Below are 22,078 nucleotides of genomic sequence, written 5' to 3'. Positions count from 1 at the left end.
GTGAACCCACATATAATGTTGTGACTGAACAGCTCCAGTTCCCTCTATATTGGCATCAGAAACTGAAAGGAGTTATCAACATTATTCTGCTACTATTTTCAATACTTTGAATTAGAATCAAAGTTTTGTCAATCTTTGTTTATATAACTTGGAATAGCTTCAAAATCAGATCTGTGCTGGATTGTGTACCCATGATCAGCAATCACACTGATGCTACTTGGATGCAAATCTTAATGAAAACAGATAAGAATCTGCCTATGTAAGTGTAAAGGTTGTTATACTTTTTTCTGAAAAGGAGAAAAGATCAAACTGTTTTGGTCAATATGCAGTGCTTGCTAAAAGTGTACCAAAAAGCCTTTTTTGCCCACCATGATGCCTTTCTAATTGAAGTAACAGAACCTTAGAAGCTTCCTGGGGAGTCTTAGACCATAATCTATATCAGCGAAGGTGAACCTTTTTTGGCTTGTGTGCCATAAGTGGGGGGAGCACAGAGGGGGTCGTGTGCGGGTGTGCCACACCCATAATGCAATGTATGACCCCCTCCAGTGCGCATGCACGCACTACAGGCGCTACCCCCCATTTTTTGCATACTTTTTCACCCTCCCCAGGCTCCAGAGGCTTTATAGGAGCCTGGGGAGGGCGAAAACAGCCTCCCCACCACCCCAGAAGCCCTCTGGGACCTTCAGGAGGCTTCCCTGAAACCTCTGGAGCAGTCAAAACAACCCTCTGAGCAAAATGGAAGTCCGTTCCTGAACTTCCGGTTTGCCCGGAGGGCCGATTTTTTGCGCTCCGGAGGCTTCAGGGAAGCTCATGAAGCCTCCAGGGGGCAAGGGGGCGGGGAGGCTCTTTTCACCCTCCCCAGGCTCCTATAAAGTCTCTGGAGCCTGGGGAGGGCAAAAAATAGCTTTAAAAAGAGGTGAACTCAGCTGGCCAGCACGTGCATGCCCGTTGGCCAGCTGACAGGGCAGCGCCTCGCGTGCCCTGACAAATGGCTCCATGTGCCACCTGTGGCACGCGTGCCATAGGTTCGGCATCACTGATCTATATGTATAAAAGCCAAATACCACTCATTCATCATGAAATCTCCAGAACCATAAAGCCTACAAACTTGAAATTTGGCACGTATGTTCCTTTTGGTTTCTAGGTGCCCACTAAGAAAGGATTTTTCAAAATGACCATCAGATCATTAGTATTTCTTCTACAGTAATTAACATGGTACTTGAGAGACTGCCTACTGCCAATCACCTCCACTCGACCTATTAGATCCCATAGATTAGGCCTCCTCCGAGTCCCATCTGCCAGTCAATGTCGACTGGCAACCACGCGGAGGAGAGCCTTCTCGGTGGCAGCTCCGACCCTATGGAACGATCTCCCTGTGGAGATTCGCACCCTCACCACCCTCCAGACCTTCCGCACAGCCCTCAAAATCTGGCTATCCCGTCAGGCCTGGGGCTAAAGACTGTAACCCACCCGAATGGTATGAATGTTGTGTTTTTAATGACGTACTGTCCTACGTGTTAAATGTTTGTTCCCCCCCCCCTTTTCGAGTTGTAAGCCGCCCTGAGTCCCCCCAGGGAAAAGGGCGGCATATAAATAAACTTCTCAATCTCAATCTCAACATGCTCTGATGCTAAGGAGTTCTACTCCCCCTCCCCACCTGAAAAGAACTCTGTTCCAACTGCCAGTTTCTTTATATTAACACAGTCTGATGCTAAGGAGTTAGAAATTCTACTCCCCCTCCCCACCTGAAAAGATCTCTGATCCAACTGTCAGTTGCCTCACATTCCGTTACTTCAATTCAAACTGGCAGATGTTCCACTCCTTCACTCAGGAGCGGTCTGGGGCTTCTTACATACTAAACGTTGGTACCTCACCAAAATGTCTACACCTTCCACCTATGGAAGCTGCTAGACTCAAGGCAGCGGGAGCGATATTCCCTTATGTGTTTCAATCACTGACTGCCACTGAGCCAATGGATTTAACCGAAGTGAACTGGATTTCTCCTGCATTGCCCAATTGCATAGTTTTGTCGGGAAGCACAGGTATCCAGCTAGTATTACTATATAGCATGCAAAGGGCTGGCAATACAACGGATACTGCCATTGTCAGTTTTAATATGGGAATGAGCATTCTGTTTGTGAGAAAAGGATTGATTCCTAGCACATCTTCTAGAAAAGGATGATATTGATGACCATTGCCAACCCTCAATCTCATAAGGTTGCTCTTCCAACAGTGCCCACAAATGGATCAAATGACCTTTCCCAAAGGAATGTCTGTTCACATTCTGGACATTCCTTTACAACATCACAACATAATAAACCTAATTCTATAATCAAGATGATGCAGTTGCAATTATCCATTGAAGTAAGAGAAACATGTAGACAGAATTTGATTCCTGATCTATGTCTCTTTCTTTGAAAAGGAACCAAGAAACTGGAGTGTGTATCACCCAATGGAACAGGAAGGCGGGTCATTCAGAATAACCTCAACTATCCCTTCAGCATCGTCGGCTATGTCAATCACTTCTATCATACAGATTGGAGAAGGTAGGATCATCTAAAGTTTCAAATTAAAAGACACATCTAGCAATCCACTCCATCAAGTGTGTGATATCGTTCTTATGAGGGCAATGTATTCAGAGAAGAAAAATTGCATACAAAGTGGGCTTTCCCCAGAAACCATATATAGAAAATAATTGGGTGAGCAGTTCCTTAAAATGTAGTCCTGCCAGGACAAAGAGAATTGAGGTAACCCTACTGAAGAAATTTGCAAAATTATAGGTTAGGATTTTGGGTTTGTTCCCTTTTTTTGTGGAAGGAGAGATTTCAATTTGGTGGTAAGGGTGGGGTGATAGAAACAATTGGCTTTCTCTCCCTCATATCTCTATTTTATGATTGATGTAAAAACGACACATCTAGATACATCTGTGTGTGTGTGTGTGTGTGTGTGTGTGTGTGTGTGTGTGTGTGTTTGTGTATTCCAGCATAACTCTGGAACGCCTCTAGCAATTTCAACCAAACTTGGTACACGGTTGACTTACTCTCAGGAGACAAATACTGTGAGGGTAAGGCACCCATAACGCCCCTCAGGGTCTGTTAAGATGCAGCCTGTTGTGCCTTTAAATCACTTCTACTATACTGCCATAAAATGGCTTCTACTGTACAGCACAGTGGAGTAACGATTTTACAGTACTCCACAAGGGGGCTCCACAAGGGGGCTCTGTCTGGTAAGGGGGAAAATTCAACATTAGAAATTATATTTGGTTTGGACATTTTCCCCCTATAAATAAATACCCAAGCAATGCCAGGTTATTGGCTAGTATATCATAATATACTGTATATCTATCTATCTATCTATCTATCTATCTATCTATCTATCTATCTATCTATCTATCTATCTATCTATCTATCTATCTATCCATCCATCCATCCATCCATCCATCCATCCATCTATCATCTATCTATCTATCTATCTATCTATCTATCTATCTATCTATCTATCTATCTATCTATCTATCTATCTATCTATCATCTATATCTATCTATCTATCTATCTATCTATCTATCTATCTATCTATCTATCTATCTATCTATCATCTATCTATCTATCTATCTATCTATCTATCTATCTATCATCTATCATCTATCTGTCATCATCTATCTATCTATCTATCTATCTATCTATCTATCATCTACCTACCTACCTACCTACCTACCTACCTACCTACCTACCTATTCTATCAGGCACGGATCCCAACCCCTGGTTCTCAGACGGGTACTGGTCTAGTGCCTGTTAGGAACAGGCCACACAAGTGAGCGAAGTTTCATCCGTGCATATGTGAAATATAGGTAATGCATGAAATCATCCCCCACCCCCCAATCATTGCCAGTCCGTGAAAAAAATGTTTTCTCTAAAACTGGTCCTGGGTATCATACAGATTGGGGGCAAGAAACCTACAAAATGTAGAGGACGAGGTGGTTGGAACAAATGACCTATGCTTTTGCTTATTGGCTCTGTGAGAAAAAGAAACCTCATAAAATTATAACCATACAGTATGTCAATTATACCCCTTCATACTTTAGATATTAGAATTCTGCTTAAGGGGCAAAGATGGAGGAAAGTGTACAGTATTGCATTTATTACTGTGTCCCTCAGAATTAAGAATATCTAACTATCTGCAAAAGAGATTTAGATTTGGATTCGATCCACTTCTGATTTGGGCAAGTGCCACATTTCTTTAATGCAATTCAGGTTGGTAAAAAGAAAAAGAAAACCCCACCCACAAATGAAATTGATTTCCTGGTGACCTGATAGGATATGTAGCTTTCTTGACAACAATATGATTTATTCACTTTCATCTAGTTTCCCCCCCCCACTCCCCAACATTCCTGCCCTTGGAATCTCTGATGCTGTCCTCCCCAAATATTAAACAGGTCTGACTCTGCTTAGCTTTGACACAAACCTCATGTGCCATTCAATTTCTTTCAACAGGGATGGTGTTATAGCTGTGAACAAAGATAATGGTGCTTTTACGGGCGAGTATCTTCCAGATCAGCGGACACATCTCTATGGAATAACTGTAGTTCATCCATACTGTCCAGGAGGTAAAAATTAGGAATTAACTGTAAATGTTAGGGCAGGATTTAAGGGGAGGAGGGTGAAGGGAGCAGGAGAACTTAATAGCCCCACATCTTTGCTCATGGAAATTTCTTTTCAGGAGTGCATCAGAACCATTAGCGTTATAGGAAACAGCCCTGCATTTATTCATCTTGCTGATCTGCAATAGTCTGAGCTAACATTACCGGATTTGAAAACCATGTCTTAGTTGCCTTGGTAATAGGCATTCCCTCCCTGCAGTTTAGAAAGCTTAGAGTAATCAAAATGGCCTCCTGAACAGCTATGTGGTTTTGGGATGCTCCAATTCCTGTGATCCCTGGCTGGCCAGGATTACCTTGTAATGGAGAAAATGGCATCTCTACAATTGAAAAGGATGAGAGTCTGAATATTTTACGTCCGTCACTTAAATCTGTGAAAACAAACCTCTTCTCTTGGAACTGTTTTAAACATTTGACAAATTCATAGCAAAAGGAGAACATTCATAAACACTTGTCAAAAAGCTGTCTTAGTGCTTTGAAAATGTCTGATTATTTTATCGGGAGGCACACTTAAAAACTGGAGAATTATTCTGAGTCTCTTAAGTCTCTAATTCACCTGACAGGAAAAGACAGATGGATTAGAATACAAGACTGTCTTATTTTTCTTGTTTTTATGCCAATCCTGACCTGCTCCAAGCGGGACACAGCAGCTGAGAAAGAATACAGATAGTCCTCAACTTACAACCACAATTGAGCCAAAAAATGTATTGCCAACGAGACAGTTAAATCAATTCTACCCCCCTTTAATAACCCTTCTTGCCACAGTGGTTAAATGACTATCTGCGGTTAATAAAATGGTTAAGTGAATCTGGCCTCCCAGTTGATTTTGCTTGTCAGGTCACAAAAGGTGATCACATGACCACAAAAATGCCATAAATATGAACCAGTTGCCAAGCGTCCAAATTTTAAAGATGATTTAAACACATTTTGATCACTAAATGAATGGTTGTAAGTCGAGGACTATCTGTAGTCTGTTATCATTCATGGAGTCCCTTCTAGCCTTGATGAGATGCTGGTGCCTGTAGACCCAAACATTTGTTTTGCAGTCTATGCACAAGGAAGCTCATGGGTCAAATAGGAAATGGCAAGCAAGAACTGCACTATTGGTTATTGGTCACATATTGTCTATGTGATCCATCATTGTCAGCCGGCAGCAGCCCTTATGAAATCACATTTATTTATTTTCGCAGGAAGAAAATAAGCTATTAAGTGGAGGGAAGGAGAGGAAATAAATTCCACTACGGCAGCTGGAAGAAGAGTTCCACTTCCTATCATTATTGCACACCATGCAAAAGTCTCCTCCGGCTGTATCGGGACCGTTAATATGTATTGGAGGGAATTAAGTGGTTTAACTTAGAACAAAATTATCTAGTATTTTTAAGTTATACCTCAAATCCTTACTACTGTATTTTTTTCACAATGAAAACAATTTTATATATTGCCAAAAAGAAATGGTGCTATGACAGGGGAATATATTCTTCTGGTGATTGGAGCAACATTGTACAAGAAATATGACCATATAAATATAGCCTTACTCCATCACTATTTTACCGGGGGGGGGGGGGGAATCTTTTTAAAAAATGGAATGGGGTGGGGGGATAAACCATCTTAACTCAAACAGGGAAGAGTCTAGAATGACTTCTGGAAACACTATATGAAGCAGAATGGGGGAAAAAATGAGTTTCTTTGCCTGTTCTTAGGAGTCATGCAAAATTGCTGAAAGTATTTTAGAAAATTTAATGTTCTGCCACCTCTTGTTGTTTCTGACTTGGTGCATTACTTTTTAAGATTTATGTAAGAATATGCTGAAATGTTTCAGATTTACCTTCCACTCTTCATATTCTGGGACTGCATGAGAATATTTGCGTGTGTGTTAATATCTGATGGTAACTGTTTGCGTGTGTGTTAATATCTGACGGTAACAGCTAATGTTTTATAGGCTATTCCATGAATTCAATAAAAAGGCTGAATTTTTTTATGAGGCCACTTGAGTTTTTGTATTTGACAATCTGCCAGGAATGCTTTTCCTAAGCATAAACCACTGAACTGAGGAGGTGCAGGTAAAACACTTCAGATTCATGAGGAACTGTACCGCAATCTGGTTAACTAAAACACACACACACACACACAATTTCCCCCTAGCTCCAAAAAGCACATAGAAACAAACTCGTAGACATGTGCAATTTCTTATGAACAAATAAAAAATGGGAAAATGGCCACTGTGGTACTTGACAACCTCCCATGACAGGAGGGGTAATCCAAGCTTTATTTATGCAAAGAAAAATATTTAGTGGATGTGCTGGCAGTTGCCCTGGTTTCTTTCCAAACATGGGAATTGTATCCTTTTGGAATTGCATGCTAGATCTGGAGGAGTCCTTTAACTGCATGCCAGCAACAGGAGAGCCAAAAGCTTTTTTTTTTTTTAATTTTGTTCATCTCCCGACTTTGCCAAGTCTATGATCAGTTTTTGGATCCGCAATAATCGCTTGAACAGCTACGATGGCTTCATTTATCTTGGTCTGTAACTCACGGAGCTCTTCTATGTGCAGTAGTCGGAGGATCTGAGCAGCTTCATTGAGGACAGCATCTGAGGAGGAAGTAAGAAAAGGCAAACAGAGCTCAGTTCAAAACTCTTTTAAGTGGTGGACCTCAGTCAATTCATATACAACCCTTTGTAACAAGCATCCTTTTATAGATGCTTTAAACCTATTGTGTCTTAGTGTATAAATTTACTTTAGTTTTCTATCCTGTAAAATGTGATTCGTTTTGCTATTATTCAGCAGTTTTGAGATTTTGATGCTGTGAGGTCATGGGGGAACTACAAAAAAAAACAAGACTTGAAGATTACATAGAACACACAGAATTTCCACCCCTGCCATGGGGATATGAAATGTCCCTAATTTTAAGGTGATGACACATATATTAGGTTCCTGCAGTTTGCCTACAGCTGCCATAGGCTTGCCTTCTTTATTATTACCCAATTCTTTGGAATGCTGTTTCTAATACAGTTGTTTAACTTTGTGTTTAAAAAGGCCTTGAAAACAAATCTCTTTCGTTCAACATTTTAATTCTTCTTTAATGTTCTTTGTTTTTACTTGATTTTATCTCTACTGGCAGTACTCAGTAAAGCATAAAAGATAAAGATAAAATTTCCTATCCAGTCACGTCCACCACTAGGGGGTGATGCACATCTCTAATTCTTGGCTGAGGGAGCCAATATGGTCTGAGAACACTTCCCATATGATTATGCCAAGGCACATGGAATGTTGTTACCTTCCCACCAAAGTGGTACCTGTTTATCTACTCACATTTGCATCCTTTCAAATTGCTAGGTGGGCAGCAGCTGGATCAAGAACAAGAGCTCACCCCGTCATGGATCTTGAACCTGGGTGGCTCAGCTTTAATTGCTGAGCCATCGTTTCCCCATCAGAGAAGTATTATGATGAAAATTCATGGGGAAATGCCAGACTAAATTATGGTATATTAGTCATTAAATTAAATACATTGTTCACAGTAAATTGAAAAGCAAATGTGGTACAGTTTCTGACACAATAAATATTCCTTAATCTTGTTGGCAAATGTGCACATTTTCCTAAAAATAAAACCTATTTCCTCTGCACATAAGGAACTCATCCTACTAAAGAAGCACAATCATGAAGAAAAGAAGGGATTGTCCTGAACAAATGAAATGGTAAATGGGATCAGGTTGGAAGGCCAGAGGAAAAAGCTTTGAGAGAAAGCAAGGAGAGGATCACTTACCTCCAGTGTCAAAGCCAAGAATATGTTTATCTAAGGTGACAGGCAAACCCTTAAAGAAAGAGACGGGAAACTCATCACTGAAACAAAATGTTATGCACAAGTGGAAAACAAATCACTTTGTATAATTTGAATCTGGCACATCCTACTGATTTTGCAGTAATTATCTTCACTGAAGGTAACTTGCTATGCTTAAATTGTGTCTTTCAAAAGAACATTCCTAATTACCAAGTACCTGGATCATCCTGTATGGATTTTCCTATCCACACCTACAAAAACTTTAGTTGAACAATACCAGCTACATACTGTGGGCAGGACAGCTTCAGATGTTAAGAAATTCAAAATAAAATACATAGAAATTTTTTAAAAAATTGTTCCACAAAAACGCTCTCTCATAAATAATCTTTCATCACTCAATTAAATGAACTTATAAAATTATCCATGTGGATCAATGGCCCAAATGATCTTCCTATAACCTGGTCTTTGGGTATCAAACAGATTTTTTGCTCTCAGATTGAGAAAACAAAGAAATATGGCTCATTCTGATCTCTCTACTTCAATTTTGAGAAGCTTCTCATTCTCTTTTGTGCATGTGTGGGGGTGCACCTGTGACATTCATGGTGATGCTTGTGCATGGGGCTGCGACTGCCGGCAATGTGAGGGCCCCCAGCAACAGCCCGTGAGTCTCACATGAATGGGGCAATGAGCGCCCGCAACAAGGTTTGCATGGGGGGCCACGAGCTCCCGTAATGAGGTGCACGCGAGATGTGCATGCACTGGATGGCCACTCATGCAGCCCAGTGGTGATTAGGCCACGGCCCACAGTTTGGGGACCCCTGTTCTAAAACAAGGAGACTTGAGTTTAAGCAAATACCGAGGCTTCCTTTGCAGAAGTACAGGGCGGGGCATAACCTTTTCCTAGGGGGTCACAGCAAGATCGACAGCAGTTTACAACTTCCACGACACCTCATTTTAAAGCCCATAAAAAACTGAATTGAATGAGCTATTAAATGTTAAATTTGCTTTAAGAATGGCTGGAAAATTCGATTCGGAAATGCAAATGCGACTCAGCAATTGTTAAAGGAAAACAATGTCGAATTTTGGGGCAATGACGTCTGGCCGGGAAATTCACCAGATCTCAATCCGGCAGAGAACATTGGGGCCATAATTAAGGATTAAGGATGAAGTGGAAGCTCTGATGATTCAGGAGCAAGGTCAAAATCGATATTCGGTTGAAACTTTGAGAATGAATTTGGAAACTGTGTTGAAAAATCTGGAAAATCGAACGGAACTGTTTGAAGATTTGTTGTGTTCTTATCCACCTCGTTTGAATGCTGTTCGAAGGGCTAATGGTGGTCATACTGACTATTAAATCGTGTCAATAAACTCAGTTTTTGATGGGCTTTCGAATGGTGTATGAATTATTTGTGTTGTTATTACAAGTGTTGCTGTGACCCCCTAGGAAAAGGTTATGCCCCGCCCTGTATTCTATTCCATAGCTTTCCTATATGCTTGTGTGGACTGTTGCTCTTCTTAATCTATATTGATCCTTGTAAAAAATTTAGTAGGGGCTAGTATAAGGCAGCTATTCTTTACTTGATGAGCTACAACATATCTTGCATGCAGAAGAGACATGATTTGCTTTCTGATAGAATGAGGACAGGGAAGTGCATTTTGAAATTTCTTTTTGAAAGGATGCTTTGTTTAAACCTTTGCTGAGTCAAAACATTCTTCCAAAGCTTTATACAGCCTTAAGATTTGCAGCCATCAGCATCCTGCTTAAAGAAATGAAATAAACCATAATTTCTTGCATTTAAAATATAAAATACCTCTTTTGACTGATTTGCTTTTGCAACAGCATCCTGACTTAAGCGTTCTTGAACCAAAATGCGAATTGCCTGAGAAATAGGAAAAAAGTAGATGTACTGGTGTGCTTATGTGAGTGTGACATACACAAATTATACAGCACTGCAATCATACATATTGCTATAGAGCATTTTATATAGGAAAACACCATCATTTCTAACTTCAAGCAGCTTATGAACTAGAATTCAGCAGAGGGAGGGATGGAAAAAGCAGAAGTACGTTATTAAGATAAAGTAGAAACTGAGTCAGCAATTGTATATTCACATTTGATTCCAGCTCTATTTGGGGTGGGTTTTTTTTTTTTTTACTGTAGTTCAACATTTAATGTTAGATAAGACTTCATATAGAAATGCACCTTGGATCTAAGTGCTATGTGTGGGTTAAGTCCAGTGACATAATTAATTTATCTGCATAGCATGTTTGCTCTGCATGAGTAGGAAAGCAACATGGCAGCTGCAGTGGCTGAAGGTTGACTCAGTCTTCCATCCTTCTAAGGTCGGTACAATGAGGATTCAGATTGTTGGGGGCAATATGCTGACTCTGAAAACCACTTAAAGAGGAGTGTAAAGAGGTGTATAAGTGCTATTGCTATTTCAGAACATGCATACTGGAGGAAGATAATAAAAAACCCCATTGAACAAATGTAAGCACATGTTTAATAGAACCTACAGTATATATAGGAACTCTTTTAATGCTGTAGGGAAACAGGTATAAAACATCTAGTAGGAACATATTTAATGTTTCTCTACCTGCTTTTTCTCTACAGTACTTGAACAACTCCTCTATCGTGCTTGAAGAACATGCTGAGAGTTATTACTTTTGATCGCCACTGTGTCTGTTATACTGCGGGCTCACTAGCTAATACTCTTGACCATCTACCTCATTCCAAAGCAATAGATGAATCATTACAGACATATTAGTAGAGTAGGAATAGTCAACATTCTAGTATTGAAGCTGTGAAAGATACTTCAAAACCCTACAATTTGTGTCCTTCATAACAAAGATGCCATGTTGCAAAGGCCCACCATTCTTAATTGAAATCAGTGCAAAACCTGTATTGAATGTAATAAGCCAAATCATTAACCAAGATGAATCAACAAGCAGGCGTAAGTTTCACCAAAGCAGGGACTGGCAAAAGCACACAACTCTAGAACTGAAATTCAAGCTCTGTGTATTTACTTAGACTCTAGATGCATTATTTTTTCCTTCTAAAGAGCTAATTGAGAGTCTTCTGAAACTGTCATTCAACTGAGTTGCTCTTATAGTTGGTAGTTTTTCTCCTATATTTGAGCTAAACTTTTTTTCAGAAACTGGATTAAAAAAAGAGTAAAGAACAACACTATGAATATAGTCTTAGATACAACTAACTAGTGAAAAAATGATCATCCTGTTATTGAAACGTGCTTAGGTTAAATACAGGAAACACAACTAAAAAAAGATTCTAGAAAAGGAGAAACTTCTAAAAACACATATTCTGAACAGCAGGTATTTCAGAAGGGTATTAAGTTTCAAGGCAGCATTTAGACAATAGGCTTACGATGTCCACCTCAAACTTTTCATTGCTGTCAAATAAATACTAAAAGTGATGGACAAGGGAACTTTAAGCAAATTTACACAAATCATTTTTAAAGAAGAATTTAAATGAGAACTAGTGGAATAACTCTAATAAGCTAACCTTAAGCATAACCAAATAGTCATCGTGACGTTGAATCTGAAGAAGATTCGCCAAAGCCATCACGCCAGCTTTAAAATCAGGATTATTCACTGTGAAATAAAGGACATAAGTACAGGTTGATTTTTTTTTTTTTGATGCACATTTCACACTAAGAAAAAATTAAGCCGTATCTTTACTCACCATCCAGGTTTATCAGGGGTTCTGCATTTTTGGCTGCGTTATCTGCATTTTTAGACCCTTCTGGTGTAGGGTCCTTATATTTGTCAGCTGTTAAAAGAAAAGCCAGTTCATTGAATGCATAATTATAGGTCACAATATAAAGAACAAGCTTAAAATTAAAGAAAGCAAAAGAAATAAGTCTTATGCCATTCTTCTAATTCCCGAGAACAGCATGTGCATAACAGCAGCAGCTGTCTACATTGTTCAAAAATTTCATTGTAGATGCTTGTTAATTGCTACTAATAATGAATTCTAAATAGCATCTATCATCATGTTCAGCGACAGCAAAAAACCTTGTAAAAAAGCAAGAAAGACTAAACAAGCTGTCCAAATTCAGAAAAAAATCAAAGGCCAAAACTGTAGCATTAATAGAAATCTGGTTCACAGTATCTGCAAAATAATTGCAAATTGGTGAATAAGTTGTTTGAAGCAAAAAAGTAATAGGTATGAAGTGAAATTGTTAATCTATCTTTTACAGTTTATTAGTTAGTTGTCCTCTGAGCATGGGTGGGGGGAGCTGATGGGGAAACAGTTGCAGAGAAATGAGTGAGGCAGGATTAAGTATTCCCCAATCTAACCTTTCTGTAGCGAAATGGCAGATCAAAATGCCTGATTGTAGACTGGTGTTTTCCAGTCTGAGCAACTTTAAAATGTGTGAACTTCAATGGCTAGGGAATTCTGGGAATTGAAGTCCATACATCTTTAAGTTGCCCAGGTGGAAAATCACTGCTTTAGCACTTTAAACTGTTAGTATCTGAAAGCTAGGATCTAAATTCACCTGTGTCTGTTTCAAGGACAAATCCTTGCATCTTAATTGCATTTTCATAATCAGCCTCATCTCAACTCTAAAAGGTTGATTGAGTTAATGCATGGATGTCTAACTTGGTGCGTCATGTTGCTGTTAAGTTTTGTGTTTCCCTCCTTTGTGGAGTTGGGATGGGCGTAGCCTGGGTATCCAGCCCACCAGTTTGACACCCCTGGGTTAATGCTTTGATGTTAATCAGCTTCATTCAGATATCAGTTAAGTCATACTGGAGTCAAACTTTGAATTAATCAGGTAGAAACAAAGATTTTTCTACTATGTATATTAATTATACAAGCTTCTAGTTTTTAAGGTACTTAAAATTAGAGTACGTGTAAATCAAGAAATTAATTGAAGCGTAACTGTAAATCTCTTTCTTACTCACTTTTTAAAATATGATTGCAATTTTAAATTAAAGAATAAACTATCACATTTTAGGCAAGAGAAGATTAAAAAGTCCAGCATACCATTGTCTCCATACTCAAGCCTAACTGCCAATCCCAAAAGCCAATCAATGGCTTCTTGCCGTTCTTGTATAGTGAAAGGACAATTCACATCTTTAAGGTACTGTTAAAAAAAGCAATTTTAAATTAAATATTTCAATTAACAACAAATCTTAAAAGCTATAGGTTTCACTTGGGTGAACAGCTTAACAGAATCTAGCGCTGGATTATGAATTCAGCATGAAAGAAACTTCTAGGAAAACAAAAACGTGTTGCTATCATACTTGATCTGAGACATTTAAGCACTTTTTGTATCAAGAGCAGCTAATTTTATTATTGATATATAAAAGTTATTTCCAGCTATTATCAAATAGCTTGGAAAATACTTCCTTGAGATCTTATTTATGCCACAATCATAATATTAAAAAGGCAGTATGAATAGGAACAGTTCATTCCTTTCATCTAATGTTTTCTTAGCTATGAAGTGTGCTTCATTGGGTAATAAGATCCTGAACACAGTTCCAAATGTTCACAGTGCCATGGAGCAAAGCAGTATACTTATTTTTAACTCTCAGTTGTTTATATTCTAATTCTGCTACAATATTTTTTTTTCATTACTGCTGTGCCTCCAAAATCGGTCCCAATTCTAATTCCTAATTACCGTATTTTTCAGAATATATGACACCTTTTTTCCTCAAAAAAGTGGCTGAAAATCTGGGTGCGTCTTAAACATCAAATACAGCATTTTTTGCCTCCCGAAGCCCAGCCTCCTTCACCAAAATGGCCGTGCATAGCTTTTCGAAGGCTTTCAGAGAGCTCCTGGGGGCTGGGGAGGGCAGAAATGAGCAAAAAAGGGTCGTTTCCCACCCCCCAGCAGCATTCTATAAGCCTCCATAAGACTATGCATGCATTTTTTTTGACAAAATGGCCCGTTTTCGCAAAAAACGGGCTGTTTTTTTGCTCATTTTTGCCCTCCCCCCGGAGCACTCTTTAAGCCTCTCCAAGGCCTTTAAAAAAAAAAAAGGATGTTTTCGCAAAAAGAAAAAAAAAAAAAAACAGGCCATTTTTTGGGAGGTTTGCAGAGTGCAAAAACTTTTTTTTTTCCTTTTTGGAAAGCTCTTTAACTGATCGATTAGAATTACATTGATGAAGTGCTGTGCCAGCAGAAACAAAGCCTTAGGTGCTGCAGATTGTCAGTGATTTCCTTCTTTAGCACATGGATAAATACACCTGGTAACATCAACCTACCTACCTACTCTCTCTCCCTACCTACCTACTATATTTCTCTCTCTCTATCCCTCTACCTACTTACACTCTCTCCCTCCCTACCTACTGTATTACTCTATATTTCTCTATTTCTCTCTCTCTACCCCTTTATCTACTTACCTAACTACTCTCTCCCTACCTACTTTATTTCTCTCTTTCTCTCCCTCTCTATCCCTTTATCTCCCTACCTACATTTTTTTTAAATTTGCCTCTTCAAAACCTTGTTGTATCTTATACTTCGGTGCGTCGTATACTCCGAAAAATATGGTACTTGTTAGCATAGTGAATTCTTAGTTGGTCCCTCTCACACATTTCTTACTTCACAATGGATTTTTACAATTTATACCCACTATTTTCGTGGTTTCCTTCCAAGACTGATTAAAAGAAAATATTGGATGGAAGAAAAATATAAACTGGGTTTCTTCTGTAGAGCTAATGATTTCTGTAAGTTGACCTTTTTAGCCTTAATGCTGAAAACAATTTTTACTGATCTATCCTATAGCACCAGGATGGCAAACCTATGGCATGCGTGCCACAGGTGGCATGAGGAGCCATTTGTCAGGGCACGGGCGTTGTCCTGTCAGATGACTTTAGCCCTTTTTTGAGGCCATTTTTTACCCTCCCCAGGCTCCAGAAGCTTTATAGCCTCCCCCCCCACCCCCCAGGCTTCAAGAGCTTGCCTTCAGGGAAGCCTCCGGAAGGTCCCTGAATTTCTGGTTTGCCTGTAGGGCTGGATTTTTTGCACTCCGGAGGCTTCAGGGAAGCTCCTGAAGCCTCCCTGGGGGGGGGGGGGGGGAGAGAGGCAGGAGAGGCTATTTTCACCCTCCCCAAGCTCCTCTAAAGCCTCTAGAGCCTGGGGAGGGAAAAAAAAACCATGCAAAAAATTGGGGTGTTGCGCCTGTCATGCGCCCATGCCCGCTGGGGTGTGTCATGCATTGCATTATAGGTGTGGCACACCCACGCACGACCCCCCCCCTGCACTCCTCCAGCTTTTGGCACGCAAGCTAAAAAAGGTTCATCATCACTGCTATAGCATAAAAAAATATTTAAATTAACCGAAATCACAAAATTAAATATCTTCCTATAACAAGAGAGGTGTATGAATAAAGGAAGAAATCTATAATTGTGAGAAGGTGATGAATGCAAACTGGGGGTTTCTTTCTTTCAAGATTTTTAGAAAATAATGTACAATGACTCTGACTTACAATATGTTAACATTATTTACTCTATTAAAACTTTTCTTTAATTCTAAGGCACAAGCATTATTAAATTACTTAGAGAAGATTCCTAGACTCCTGCTGGATTATAGAAACCGCATGCATTGTTCTCAAATATGAAAATATTCTCAACTCTCATGGCTATTAACAGTAAAGGTAACATGATACGGAAATATTCCAATTTAAAATCAGCAATGTAGAAGACTACCAATTGTTGGAAGAATCACATATTAAGCAAATATTATGTAATTATATGGATTATTCTAGCAATATCAGGGAAAATAAGTTTTTCTTATCACTAAATTCTACTGATTTTTTTTTAAGTATGTTGTAGACCTACATTATAACTGACAATGTAGTTGTATAAACCAATTTAGTATGTCCAACTTTTATAATTTTGTACCAAAAAAATGCTACAGCCAGTGAAAATACCTTAATTTTACTTTTCTGTGCTTTCATCCTCTAGTCCTAGATAGTCTAACTTAATTAGCATGTAATGTGCTGTTATAAGTAAAACAGATCCCATCCACATGCTTAGAAATTGCACTTAAAAACAACACTACCTTTTCAAAGGACTTTGACCATTCTGTGGCATTATGGATGTTTCTTAAGTTCCCCCTGTCTTCTATTTTATAGTGTCGGATTTTCTGGTCTTCAAGCCAAACAATAAAGTTTCTGAATTCTGTTTCATCTACAATAACAAATAAATACAAGTCACATCATAAAAAAAGACTTTTCCTTAAATTAAAAGTCATTATAAAAGTTTTGTATGATCACACTCTCTAGTACCTAGAAGAAACAACAATTAAGAACAATCATCATCAGTTCAATTCTGAAAAACCCTCCTGCATTTTTGTAAATAATGTCACATACAGCCTAACCCAATGGTTTCTTGATCTATTTAGAGAAGGTTTAATGCAGAATTCTACTTCAATTTTTCATTGACCTCTCAAGTGTATGTCTTTCCTGGATCAGAATTCTGTGCACATAGTCATTCAAGCCCTGATCATCTCATGCTTGGACTACTGCAATGGAGCTACCTTTGAAGAGCAACTGGAAGCTATAACTGCTGAAAATTTGACATGGACAGGTTTTTTGCTGTTCTGGGAACTGCACTGGCTGATTTGCTTTTGGGTGCTATTCAAGGCTTGGTTATTACTTATAAAGCCCTGCATGGATGACATGGGTCTAGATTACTTGAAGAACCATCTCACCCTGATGGGACAGTCACTCCCCCATGCTGGCAGAAGATGCATGCTGCATTTCCTGCCAGTCAAAGAACTCTGGCTGGTGGGATCCAGAAGAGCCTTTTCTGTCATAACTCCAGCAATTGGAACTTCTCCCCCACCCCCAAGATCAGCCCTCCCCACCTAACCTTCCCTAAGAGCCTGAAGACCTGGCTCTGCCAGTTGGCATGGGGGGGGGGGGCAATGGGGGAGTACTGCAGCGAGGTGGATGGCAAACAAATGATGAATGTATTTTTACAATGACTATGATCATGATTTATCACTTATTGCTTGTATGTACACTGAGAGCTTATGCACCAGAGACAAATTCCTTGTGTGTCCAATCACCCTTGGTCAATAAAGAATTCTATTCCTATTCTATTCTATTCATGCAATGCAGTCATATTATTGTTCTGTAAGGCAGCTTACAATTTTGAATCCTATCTCTATACAGCTTTCTTTAAAGATGGAGTTTGGTAAGCTATATAGAATCAGTATTGGTAACCTGGCTGGAGAATTGCCAAGGTTGAACACCCGCTCTATGTTCTAAAATAACCACAACATAGTTAAGTAACAAAAAAAACCCCACCAAAATCAAATCTCTCTCCCACCTCCATTTTGCCTGTGATACCAGTTCAAAGAGAAGACTTTAGCAACTTCGGCTCCAGTTTTCTCTGTCATACATTCCCAAATGAGAGTTCCTTCTCCTTTGATCTCCAAGAAGTCATAAGGAGCTGCAGGAAAAGTATGGAATTGCTCCCCTGAGGGTTCACTGTAGTTTCAGGAGCTGCTACTACAGGGTTTATAGTAATTAATTTCAACCTCCTTTGGGGAAACTCAACTCCACCACAGGCTGGTACCCTGGCAATATAGTATATCACAGAAGTGAGTACACACCCTCACATTTTGTAAATATTTAAGTATAGTTTGCCAGCAGTTTAGACTTAATGGCTGTATGTTGTGTTATTTTGAGGGGACAGCCCATTTAAACTGATATACTTTACTTTACATTGTAGGCAAGTGTCATTTCTTCAGTGTTGTCACATGAAAAGATATACTTAAATATTTACAAAATGTGAGGGGGGGGGTGTACTCACTTCTGTGATATACTGTACCAAATGCTTATGTTCCATACAATCCTAACTTTTGTACTCGCGGTAATGTGAGCACTTAAGAAAGCGCTTCTTCAGCTGGTACTCTCCAAATATGGCTGATTACAAAGAATTAGAATAGAGTTGGAAGGGTCCTTGGAGGTCTTCTAGTCCAGCCTCAAGCAGAACCTAGACAGCCTCAGGCAGGAGAACCTATACAATCTCAGATAAGTGGCTGTTCAGTCTCTTCTTAAAAGCCTCCAGTGATGGAGCACCCACAACTTCTGAAGGCAAAAGCTGTTCCATTGGTAAATTGTCCTCACTGTTAGGAAGTTTCTCCTTAATTCCAGGCTGCTTCTCTTTTTCATCCGTCTCTCCAACTATTGTTTCTTGTCCTGCCCTCTGGTGCTTTGTAGAATAATTTGACCCTCTCTTCTTTGTGGCAGCCCCTCACATATTACAATACTGTTATCATGTGGCCCCCAATTCTACTTTTCTTTAGACTAGCCAGACCCAAAATCTACAGCCTTCTTCTTTATGAACTAACGCCCGTAGCTTGGCTTAATTAAGAGTGATGGGAACTATAGTTGCATATACCTGGAGGGCATCATGAGAGGAAAGGAGCTTTAAGGGGAGGGGCCGGGGAAAAAAACCGCCGTAGGGGCGTGGTCAATGCAACCATTATCTTATCCAGAAAGCGAAGGGGGCGCTTCGCGCATGCGTATCAAAATGCCAACAGCCATGAATGAGACGGTGGGTACGTATCGCGGCCTATAGGTAACGGCTTCCCTCACCTCGGCAGTTGAACCCAGTTGGGTTGTGATAGTCGAGCGCCGTCAGTTTCCGCCGGAACATGGCGTTGCTCTCTAGGCGAGAGTCTTTCGAGCCGAGTCGTCGTCGAATCAAGGAGCAGTTCTATATCACCAACAAGCGGCTAGAGGAGACTCGAGAAAGGAAGAGCGCCTGCGCGACTCGCTTGCGGGACTAGAGGGAGCGTTGGCAGTAGCCAATCACTATATTTCAAGGGTGCGCGTCACGGCTGGTGAGCGGGACTAATACGCTGGGAGGAAAAAGGCGAAAATGATTGGTTAAGCGATTTGACTGACAACATCAGTAGCCAGTTAAGAAAGAAGGCAAGCCTTTGGACAGGAAGGGAAAGGAGATTTTTAAAACTGGGATTGTTAACGCGTGTTTCCGTTCTTAGGGCAGCTTTTGTTTTGGGCCAGAATTGGCCTTACAGAATTTGCAACTCAGCTATGATTAGAGCCCGGCACGCCGTCTCCTTTCTTGCAAAAACTCAAAAGAAATCCAACCCAGGAAAGAATAGAAATGCGGGGAGCAAAAACGTTAGCCGTGGATTATTACTGCCTTGTGTCCGAAATATGAATGCAATGTTTTCTCAAACTCGGCCACTTTTAAGACACGTGGACTTCAGCTCCCAGAATGCACGCTGGCTAGGGAATTCTGGGAATTGAAGTCCGCTTGTCTTAAAAGTGGCCAAGTTTGAAGGAAGACTTGTTAATGCATGGGGACGAATTGTTGAATAAATTTAAGTATAGGTTATATAATACAGGAGAATAATGGGAGTTGTACCAGTGTTGGAAGAAATGCCCTTCTGGGTTCAATTCCAATTGGGGAAAACGACACTGGAAACATGGTGGCTGCTTGGAAAGATGGTTTAATGGTGAACAGGACCACATGGCTTGAGCTCCTGAACAGAAAAGAGGGATCACATGCTTCCAGATGTTGGGTGAAGAAGAAAAGAGACCGAGATGCTGAAAGTTCCTGGTTTTATGCCCTCTCTGCCCTTTGATCTTGATCTTGTATTCTGATTGGTTGTCAGACTCCCATAGGGCCATGGAGAAGCAGCTCTGTAGGCTATGAGTCCACGTTTGGTTGAACATTGCTTCTTCCCAGGTGCCCTGTGGTGAGATAGGTAAACGGCTAATACTATCATGCCTTAATCCCATCACCCTGGAGTTAAGGGGGGTAAGATCTTTGTTATGTAGAATAGACTTGCCCATTGACAAAGGGACTATTAAGAGTGAGTCTTCTTCCTGCCTAAAAACATGTTTCTCCATTTCTGATCCAGGGAAATATAATGCCTTTTCAATATTTCCCAGGATATTTCATTTTTCTAGGAAGGGTGGGGGTTAACTTGCTACACCGGTATGAACATATTAGTTGTATGGTGTTCCTATTTATTGCTCACTGAATTTTTTAGGTGAGAATCTGGGTGACTTCTCTGTGTTAAGTTTCCTTTGGCTAATTTTTAAAAGCTAAATGATCAGAATCCCAAAAGTTAATTAAAAACATTTGTAACTTAGTTTGTTTCTTGGTCTTTAGTTAAACAAAACAATAACAAAAAAGCAAACTAACTTACACACACATAATATAAACATACCCTGAAGGCTTTTTATACCTGTTATATGTATTTTCTTTTTAGTGCTTATCTTGCTTAATTGCAGGGTTCACTTTTTACTGTGCTTTTCTAATTTAATCATTGAATTTTACTTTCCAATGTGTTGTGTTCCTTTCCTAAAAGTAATTTACAAATGTTGTAATAGCAGAAGAATTATTTTGTTATCTGTTTTCTCACCAAAATTACTTGTTAGTTATTCCTATTCTGGACACCTAAATGGGTAAAGATGCATTTCATATGAAAATGCAAATTAGAACATTCATTAAAAAATACCAAGAACTTAAAGCAACATAAATAAAATGAATTAGAGGGCTGTATTACAGAAGAAATTCAAATAAATGAAATATTACAGTTATGTGCTATGAAATCAGGTTTCTTTTAGTGATGATGTACATATTTTTTCATGATCCTGTTCCTTCAGATCTTCAAATGATGCATCCATTGCTACTATAACTACCGGTAAGTCCATCCCTCTTGCTACTGGTCAGCATTCCCCACCCCCTTCCCCCTTTCCCATCATTAGAGCCTTTTCTAAAAAAGCTAGGTCTTTGCATAGTATACCCAAAGTAGAATAATTTGAGCCTAGTCAATTGTGTCTTGAATGAGAACTCTGGATTGATTTGTTTCATGATCCACCAGTTTGTTTTCTTGGCTGTCCATACACTTCTCAGAAGTCTTCTCCACCATCAAACTTCAACAGAGCCAATAGTCTTTCTATTATGGTTCTTTCAAGTCCAACTTTGTCTCCCATAAAGTGTCACAAGGAATACCATTGCTTGTCCTACAGTAATCTGATCTCTCTAGGTACAATTGTATCACAGCATTTGAGTATCTTTTCCAAGGCCTTCGTGGTTGCTCTATCAAGCACTAGTCCCGTGGCATATTTCTTGACTGCTGATTGTTGATGGTTGAAACTAAAAAGCAGAAGCTACCCACCACTTCAGTTTCTTCATTGCCAATTTCTAAGACTAGCACTGTTCCGGTTATCGTTCCTTCAGTTTTCTTATGTATTTAATTTTAGTCGTAGTTTTTCACTGTGTTCCTTGACTTTTATAATCATAGCTTGTAGAACCTTTGTATCTTTGGCTATTGTCATCTGAGGGAAATACTGGGAGCAATGGTGGGCGTTCACCATTATATTTTAATTGGTTTTTTAGCTTCACTTGGTACATGGCAGTGGTGGGTTCCAGATCCCGTTGCAGCTGTTATGGTGCAATGGGGCCTGGTGCCCACCACATAAACGTGTGCACCGTGCGCATGCGTACTTACCGCCTGTGACACTCCAGCTGCTCGGCAGAGTGTCGTGCAGGCGCCATAAGCTCCATGCGCATGCGTGGAAGCCCCAAAAACTTCAAATACTGGTAAGGAGCATGGGTGGGGCCTCAGGAGAACTGTACCGGAACAGTACCTGATGCTCCAGGCAGGCACCGATATGCCTGT

The 22,078-nt window shown here is 39.8% G+C and overlaps 2 protein-coding genes across 2 annotated transcripts in view; one reads left to right on the top strand and one right to left on the bottom strand.

The window, feature by feature from the left end:
• NID2 (nidogen 2) overlaps nt 1–6,215 on the top strand; it is an 80,833-nt gene extending 74,618 nt beyond the window's left edge. The window contains exons 19-21 of the mRNA XM_087728419.1: nt 2,423–2,546; nt 4,492–4,604; nt 5,846–6,215. Of these exons, the coding sequence (XP_087584545.1) occupies nt 2,423–2,546; nt 4,492–4,604; nt 5,846–5,856 (248 nt within the window). The 3' untranslated portion in view covers nt 5,857–6,215. The remainder of the gene's footprint in view (nt 1–2,422; nt 2,547–4,491; nt 4,605–5,845) is intronic.
• A 664-nt stretch (nt 6,216–6,879) lies between these two features.
• On the bottom strand, nt 6,880–19,196 carry RTRAF (RNA transcription, translation and transport factor). The gene is made up of 8 exons (XM_014058870.2): nt 19,011–19,196; nt 16,463–16,590; nt 13,441–13,540; nt 12,133–12,219; nt 11,953–12,041; nt 10,241–10,309; nt 8,415–8,463; nt 6,880–7,242 (listed from the first exon to the last, which is right to left on the bottom strand). Exons 1-8 carry the CDS (start codon nt 19,069–19,071, stop codon nt 7,088–7,090), a joined length of 738 nt encoding a protein of 245 aa, XP_013914345.1. The 5' UTR covers nt 19,072–19,196; the 3' UTR covers nt 6,880–7,087.
• Nucleotides 19,197–22,078: the final 2,882 nt, after the last annotated feature.

The sequence above is a fragment of the Thamnophis sirtalis genome, unplaced genomic scaffold (genome assembly GCF_051295495.1).
Source record: "Thamnophis sirtalis isolate CommonGarterSnake01/CBP01778 unplaced genomic scaffold, rThaSir2_p1.2 scaffold_1, whole genome shotgun sequence".
Taxonomy (NCBI): domain Eukaryota; kingdom Metazoa; phylum Chordata; class Lepidosauria; order Squamata; family Natricidae; genus Thamnophis; species Thamnophis sirtalis.
Note: the sequence above shows the minus strand (reverse complement) of the source record. Positions and strands in the feature narration are given on the sequence as shown.